The 7,983-nt window shown below is 57.9% G+C and overlaps 1 protein-coding gene across 1 annotated transcript in view; it reads right to left on the reverse strand.

Moving 5' to 3' along the window:
* Positions 1 to 7,928, reverse strand: part of RNF157 (ring finger protein 157) — a 15,729-nt gene extending 7,801 nt beyond the window's left edge. The window contains 9 exon segments of the mRNA XM_010008371.1: positions 135 to 294; positions 824 to 895; positions 1,163 to 1,210; positions 1,604 to 1,647; positions 1,804 to 1,870; positions 1,987 to 2,104; positions 2,650 to 2,796; positions 3,379 to 3,467; positions 7,818 to 7,928. Of these exon segments, the coding sequence (XP_010006673.1) occupies positions 135 to 294; positions 824 to 895; positions 1,163 to 1,210; positions 1,604 to 1,647; positions 1,804 to 1,870; positions 1,987 to 2,104; positions 2,650 to 2,796; positions 3,379 to 3,467; positions 7,818 to 7,910 (838 nt within the window). The 5' untranslated portion in view covers positions 7,911 to 7,928.
* Positions 7,929 to 7,983: the final 55 nt, after the last annotated feature.

The raw sequence follows: 7,983 nt of genomic DNA on the forward strand, positions 1-7,983 counted from the left end.
GATGTGAGGCTGGAGGGACTCAAAAGCCTGAGGGTGGGAGATGCCAGCCCCCTCCCCAGAGATGCCAGCCCCCTCCCCAGAGATGCCAGCCCCCTCCCCAGAGATGCCAGCCCCCCAGCCCCCCCAGCCCTTACGCAGCCTGCAGATGGGGCAGTTGTTGGCCTGGTAGCGCAGGGTGTCAGCGCAGGTGTTGCAGAGGCAGAGGTGTCTGCAGGGCAGGATCAGGGTGTCCCGGACGTCCGAGAGGCAGACGACACACTCAGCACTGTTATCACTCACCTCATCCTCAGCCACCTGCCCCACGGGAGAGAGGGGAGTCACTTGGCCTTGGTCTTCTTAAAAAAACAGCTGAGAGCCCCAGGAGCTGGCTGGGGGGTCTCGCCCGTGTCCTTGGGCTGCCTGCTCTTGAAATGCAACCCTGGGACCTCATCCCTCCCCTCCCACAGGCTGGGAGCTGGGGCCAGAGGCATCAAGCACCCCATGCAGGAAGGCATCCTTCACCCCAGCTTTTAGGCATATGTCAGTGCTGGGGACATGCCTCCAGGCACTATGGTCCCCTCCTAAGCCATTGAGATCCAGCCACCACCCTTCCAAGGGACTACAAAGGATGGGGGAAAAAGGCTCAGTCCTTCAGCTTTCTGCCTCCAGGGGCTTCAATGCCAACACAAAGTGTCCTCAGAGACCTGCACCCACCCAGCAGCTCTGTGCCATGCTGGGAACTCTTGCCCTGAGCATGTTTTAGTGGCTGGACCTGTGCTAGGGGACAGGGTGAGGGGACAAGGGAAGTGCCCTGGGGTGGAGGCTGGAGGATGCAGGTGCCTACCTTGGAGTCCTGCGTGTTGTACTTGTTCTCGATGCCATAGATCTCCTGGAGGAGGTAACTGACACCATCCACCTGCAACCCCGTGGGGAAGGGGTGAGGAGCAAAGACATGCCCCCCCTTGCAGCTCCCTCCTCAGGCCAGCCCTCCTTGCCCTAATGTCTGCAGTTTCTCTTTGCACAGACACACCCAAAATTGCCCTAGAAAAGCTCCCTGGGAGACAGGAGCAGGGCAGGCACAGGCCCACACCACAGCTTGCTGCTCCCAAAAAGCCCCTTCCCCTCCCCCAACCAGGGATGTGCAGGGTGGCAGCCACCACCTTGGGGACACCCAGACACTCACCACTTGCTTCTGCTTGAGGGGCTTCACGCAGAAGGTGCCATCACTGTGCTGGAGGGAGAACACACGGGTGGGCAGTGGTGCTGAGCACCCCAGGGACCACCCTGCTCGAGCACCCACCTGCCCCCATCACTGCTCCCACCTCCCAGCCAGCCCATTTTGCAGCAGTTCTGTTTGTTCCTGACACCCTGGTACCAGGCAGGTGTGAGATGTCACACGTTGCAAGGCTGGAGTGAGCAAGATGAAGTTGAGATTAAATGCCTCAAAAGTGGGTTTGTAAAAAAAAATATCAAGGATTTGGGGGATATTCCCAGAACTTCACAGGCAGCTCCAAAATAGCCCCAGCCCAGCAGCATCGTCCCAAGCCCCAGGGGGTTTCTCCAGGCTCTTGCACCTGGTGGGTGAGGGGTAGGAGAGGAGAGGACAGCCCAGCTGGGCACTTACCTTCTCAAAGGTGGCCAACAGCACGTGGCAATGCCCAATGTGCTCTGCAAGACACAAAGGGACACACGGGGCTTAGGGGACACGCGGGGCCACGACAGCAGCAAGGAGAAGCCAGAGGCTCTGCCCAGTTGGTGCAAGGGCTGCCACTGTGGTGCCAGCAACTGGGAAAAGCCCAACCCAGCAAGGAAGCCCCTCCTCACCCTCTCCTTCATCCACCACCGCGTGCACCACCATGGGGTAAACCTCCCGGTCCAGGTCAAAACCCAGCTGGAGAGAGAGAGACAGGAGAGCTTTGGTGAGATGGAGCAATGATGGAGGCTTCATCCTGCATCCCTAATCAACACCCAGCCCCACAGTCGATGCCATGGGCTGGTGGGACCCACCTCCTCCTCGCTCCACTCCGAGGGGTCCACGGTGTGGGAGGGGACGCAGAACTGCTGGCACACCCCCTGCTTGTAGTGCACTGTCTCAGACTGCAGGCTGTTGTCCCTGGGGATGTAGCTGTACCCCAGGAGAGAGCAGAGTCAGGGGCACCACCTGGTGTCCTCCGGCTCACAGGGGTGTGGGGGAAGTGGGACAGAGAGAGGTCATTCCTCTCCTCCCAGATGCTTCTTGTGGCTGAAGCAGGAAGTCTTAAAAAGGGCTAAATTAATCCATAGGGCTGAAACAACCCCAGGGCAGCCAAGACGGGACAGGAGGGAACAGAGAGGACTCTGCAGCCACCCTGATGGGAACTAGGAGGGACAATGGTTTGTCCTGGTCTCAGCTCAGACCAGGAGGTAAAAGGAGGGATCAGGATGGGACAGGGAAGGAGGTGGTGGGGACTGGCAGGACCTGGTGGTAGCACCAGAGAAGGCAAAGAACCCCCCCACTCCATCCACAGCCCCACCAGCTGCTGCCTCGTGGCCTGAGGAGCAGAGATGCTCCACAGGGGAGGGCTTCATGTCCATCAGCAGAGCCCCACAGCAGGGCCAGGGGACACAGCAGGCTTGGGGGGACACAGGCCAGGCTGGGGGACAGACACAGGCCGGGCTGGGGCTCCTTACCTGGCCACCCCGTTGTGGAACTCCTCACTAGCCTGGTAGTAGATGGTTATGGCCACCCGGGCGTCTGTGTCGAAGGTGAACTCCACGTTGTAGTGCACCTTGGCTTTGCTGACCTCTTCCCCAGGGGTCTTCACCTCCTCCGAGCACCTGGGGAGCACAGGGGGTCTGGGGGATGGACACCCCTGGGGTCTGGGAGATGAGGGACACCCCTCGGGGTGCCCCAGGAAGCATCTTCTGGCACAAAGCTGCCCTTGGCACCCACAGCCCCAAAAGGGGCTGCCTCCCCCTACTCAGGGGAAACTGAGGCACGCCAGGAGAGCCTGGCACGCTCCAGGTCAAGCCTGCAGGCTGAGAAGTGCCGCGGGAAGATTTCAGCTGTAATCCTGAATCCCCCCCCATCCTTGTCGCAGTCCTCAGCCTCCCTCCAAGGAAGCCTTTGGAAAGCGGAGGAGGGAGGAGAATCAAAGCACTTCAAAGGCAGCACTAAGCTCCTTTCATCCCTCGGCTCAGCCAGTGCCCGCGGGCGGGGAACTCACCCGTGCCAGGGGCACGTTTGGACCCTGGTGGCTCGTCCCAGCTGTGCCCGGCTGTGCCAGGACGAGAGCATCCCTGTGCTCAGCATTCCCTGTGCTCGGCATTCCCTGGGAGCATCCCAGCCGGCCCCTCCCTCCCCACGGCTCTGGGGACCCGGCCCCTCTTGCCCTCCCTCCCCCCCGCCCCAGGACTCACCTGACCAGGCGCAGGGTGTCCTTGCGGATGTTGATTAAGCTCCTGAGGGTCTTCACGGGTTCCTGAGGAGGTGGAGCAGCATAAGGGAACTAGGACGAGAGAGACACCAGTGAAGGCAGAAGCACGCGGGGGTGGGGGGGTGTGGGGGGGGTAAAGGTGCCCACAGACCTTGTCCCCGGACCCCCCAGTGATCCAACCCCATCTGAGGCAGGGACCCGGAGGGGGCTGTGCATCCGGATGGGTGCTGAGCACCCACAGCTCCTGCTGGGTACCAGGCAGCACGGTGATGGGGACATCCCTCTGCAAAGAGCCCTGGCAGGGGTCAGAGGTGGGGACACACACACAGGACACCCTCTCTGGCACTGCAGCCACCCAAGGGAGACCCCAGGGCGCTGGGGAAGCAAGTGCAGGACCCACCTCTGCCTTCCCCACCTCCCAGGTAGGCTGAGCCCCAGGGAGGGACCAGCCCCCCCCAGGGGATGACACAGCCACGTGCGGGAGAGGCAGAGGCTCCCCCGGGATCCCCTCCCGGCTGGTTGGCTCGTCACCCGGTGCCAGGGGACAGGAGGGTGGCAGGTGCCACCGGGGGTGGCAGGTGCTGACAAGAGCCGAAGGGAGGGGGAGCAGGTCACCCAGCCAGGCTGCCTGGGTCCCTTTGTCCCCCCACAGCACCCCCAGCCTGGTTTAGGGGGGAGGGTTTGGGGACAGCGAGGTGCCTGCTGCTCCCCGACACTGGGCGGAGAAGACTGAAGTGCAGGTGACACTTTCTGGTGCCCTGCGGGGACCCAGGTGCCCGTTTCCCATGTCCCTGGCGCCCTCGCGTGGGAAAGTCATCATCACCCGTCCCCAAAGCCACCATCACTTACCCTGTCCCCAAAGCCACCATCACTTACCCTGTCCCCAAAGCCACCGTCGCCTTCCCTGTCCCCAGAGCCCTGCAGAGCAGGATCTGTGGGGCTGGGGGGCCCGTGCTGGGCTCTGAGGGGTGGGACAGGCAGGTCGCAGGGCCAGGCAGGTGTCCCATCCCTCCTCCCCCATCTGGGCATCACCTCCCGTGTCCCACCAGCCCATGACTCCAGTCCCACCAGTGCCACGGAAAAGCAGCTCAGCAACCTGTGCTGGAGCCGCTGTGATGGCACAGGGTGCTCTGGAGATAAATCCACTTCGGAATTGCTGCCCCCTCCGGGAGGGGGAAGGGGTGGCTGAGTCATTAATCTGCTGTTAATGAGCTTTTTAACCAGGGGCACCTGCAGAATCATCCTACAGCTGGAAGGGAGCAAGTGAGGAGAGGAGCCCAGCCATGTCACGACATGCCATGTCACGATATGTCCCCCTGCTGCCCAAATTAACCAAGCAAACCAGCCTTGCTCCCTTGCACCTTGCCCAGCTGAGCCCTGCCCAAACCTGGCTGTGGAGGGCAGAGGGTGCAGAGCCCCCTCCCACCACAGCACCCATGGGGGAGGGAAGAGGCACCCGGGCCCCCTGGGAGCAGCTCTGGGGGGGCCGTTGGGCCAGGCAGGATGGGGAAGCTCTGCAGGCAAATTTCTTGTTGCAGAAACCACTTTTGCCACCCCCGTTTGGGCTCTTTCCCACCCACGTCTGGGCCCTTTTTTTTTTTTGAGGGGGGGAGGGTTATGTTATTATTTTATTTTTTAAATGAAATTTTGCAAGCCAGATTTGCACATCAGAAAGGGGCTGTTTAAAGGAGTTTTGGCATCTTCTCAATTTGAATCAAGTTAAATAAAGGAGGAAAAAAAAGGAGGAAAAAAAAGGAGGAAAAAAAAGGAGGAAAAAAAAGGAGGAAAAAAAAGGAGGAAAAAAAAGGAGGAAAAAAAAGGAGGAAAAAAAAGGAGGAAAAAAAAGGAGGAAAAAAAAGGAGGAAAAAAAAGGAGGAAAAAAAAGGAGGAAAAAAAAGGAGGAAAAAAAAGGAGGAAAAAAAAGGAGGAAAAAAAAGGAGGAAAAAAAAGGAGGAAAAAAAAGGAGGAAAAAAAAGGAGGAAAAAAAAGGAGGAAAAAAAAGGAGGAAAAAAAAGGAGGAAAAAAAAGGAGGAAAAAAAAGGAGGAAAAAAAAGGAGGAAAAAAAAGGAGGAAAAAAAAGGAGGAAAAAAAAGGAGGAAAAAAAAGGAGGAAAAAAAAGGAGGAAAAAAAAGGAGGAAAAAAAAGGAGGAAAAAAAAGGAGGAAAAAAAAGGAGGAAAAAAAAGGAGGAAAAAAAAGGAGGAAAAAAAAGGAGGAAAAAAAAGGAGGAAAAAAAAGGAGGATCCCTGCATCTACAATGTTTGGTCCAGCCTGGCATCTGCCGAAGTGAAAAAAAAAAACAACCCTCAAAAATCTTTCTTGGGGGTTTTTCTACACGCAGACCCAGGCTGGTTTGCATGAGCAGGGAAACCCAGCAAGACGTTTCAACACCCCCAGGCTTCCCCAAACACCCCACGCTCTCTGGGTGCCACAAACAGCTCCTCAGCACAGGTGTCCCAGCATGGTGGCAGCTTCTTAAACCTGCAATACCCTTCCCAGCCCCCTGGGGACCAGTCCCAAGCTGGAAAATCCAGATGATCCCGTATCTGTTGAGGGGAGATCCTGCCCAGCCTCTGGGTGCTGTGCTGGGCACATCCCAACAGCAGCAGTGCTGTTCACAGCTCAGCCAAGGCACTCAGCTCTGAGATGACTTGGGACACAATTTTTCCAAGCCATCCTGGCCCTTGACACTTCAAGGAACCCAAAATAAATCCCTCACCAAAAAGCACTGGCTGTTTCAAACGTTCCCAGCCCAGCCAGGGCTCTCACAACAGGCCACAACACCAAAGCCAAGAACCATCTAGAGCCATCAGGACAGGTTTTGGGGATCAGAGTTGTCCAAACAATGCCTGGACACCAGGACACAGGCTTGGACCAGAAACAACAGGACTGCTCCCTGAGCCCCCCCAAGCTCCCAGACTGGCCTGACCTGAAAGCCCAGCCCCAAAACACCCCCACTCAGTCCCAGCTCTGCAGCCCAGGTCCCTCAGTAATGAAGCTGGAACAAGGCAATTGAGTTTGCAAAGCTGTATTAATTCTTTCTGCTGTTTCCAAGCTGTTCCTTTACCTTCCCTGCTGCTTCTGCTGTCAGGGTGTCTGACTCAGGAACTGCTCACTGGGCAGTTTAGAGGCTTTTACTGGAATCAAGAGGATTTCTCAGAGCTCACTGCTGGAGAGAGAGAACCCAAGTGCTGACTTGTCATTTTCTGGGATGGAGAGAAAGGGGCTGGCCTTGCCCACCAAGTGCCCACAGGTTTTGGGGGGATCCTCCTGCCCTTGGCTCTACCAGAATCCCTGCTCTGGCACAGGGCTGAGCTGCCAATGCTGCCAAAATGCTGCTGAAGCTGATTTCAAGGAGGAGACACAAACCAGGGATGGCAGCAGCCTGGCCAGCCCACAGCAGGCAGCGTTTGAGAACTGGACCATTAGCACCAGGCAAGTTTATCTCTACTCTACAGAAAAGCTTTGTTGCCTTTTAATTTCTCACTTTGAATTTTTTTTTAATGCTTGACCCCCCCCCCCCACTTCCCCAGCCCCAGCTGCTCAGCCCCCCTGCAGAGATGCACCCAAAGGAGCAGGGGACATTTACCCCCACTGCCAAAACCAACTGTGCTCTAATTCCCTCCCTTCCCAAAGACAGGGAGCAGAAATAAAAACATTTCCAGGACGGTGAGGTCTGGGGACCTCCCCTACAGCTGGTTTCCCCAGGACCAGCAGCATCACCAACCCCACTGGTGCTGCCCACAGCCCCCAACACCCCTTTTTTCCCCTCTTCCCACCCCTCTTTTCTTGCCAGAGCTTGGGGAACATTCTCCTCCTTTCCAGGCTACTCTGCCCTGCCCCACAGCAGAGCCACTCCTGGGATGTCCCCCTCCCTGAACCACCCCTGTGGTTCCAGGCTGAGCTGGGAAAGGGAAGAAAAGCAGCTCTCAAAGACAGGGTGAGAAAGCAGAAGTTGGGTTAAATCAACCCATTACCCCTCACCACCTTCTCCACCAGCTGATGTTTTGAAGCCAAGGGGTCTGTGTGTACAAGCAGCCCTCGTGGGTCAGAAAATACCTGCAGGTCTGGTGAGCTGCAAGGAGCAGCACCCAAAAGCAGGTGCCCTGCAATGGTCCAGCCTGTTCCCAGCCACCTGCTCACCCTCTGCAGCTCCCCCCTGGCACCGGGGTGAGGGGCACAGCGATAACCTCGTGCTGCTGAGGGGCACGTGGAGGTGGGACAGGCTGCAGCAGGTCCCCAGCTCTTCTATTAGACATCAAAGAACCCACATGGGCCACCCCCGGGTGTGCTTGGCTGGCTCTGCCCTCGGGGAGGTGACAGCTTCATACCACGCACCCCAAGACACACACAGGCTCCCCCAGTTTGGGAAGGGGCACAGGCAGCCCCCCCTGCCCCCCAGCCCCTCTGCCCCCAGTGCCCACCACCACGGGCCGGTTTCCCAGGAAGTTGAGGTCGCTGTTCTCGCCGAACAGGTAACCCTCGGGCTGGGTGGAGTCGAACTTCTCGCCGCCCATGATGAAGTGGTTGGCAAAGTAGCTCCCTGGAAAGACAACAGAGAGACCTCCTGAGCAGAGGAGGGGGGGGGGG

Source organism: Chaetura pelagica, unplaced genomic scaffold (assembly GCF_000747805.2).
Source record: "Chaetura pelagica isolate M959 unplaced genomic scaffold, ChaPel_1.0 scaffold1352, whole genome shotgun sequence".
In the NCBI taxonomy this organism is placed as follows: domain Eukaryota; kingdom Metazoa; phylum Chordata; class Aves; order Apodiformes; family Apodidae; genus Chaetura; species Chaetura pelagica.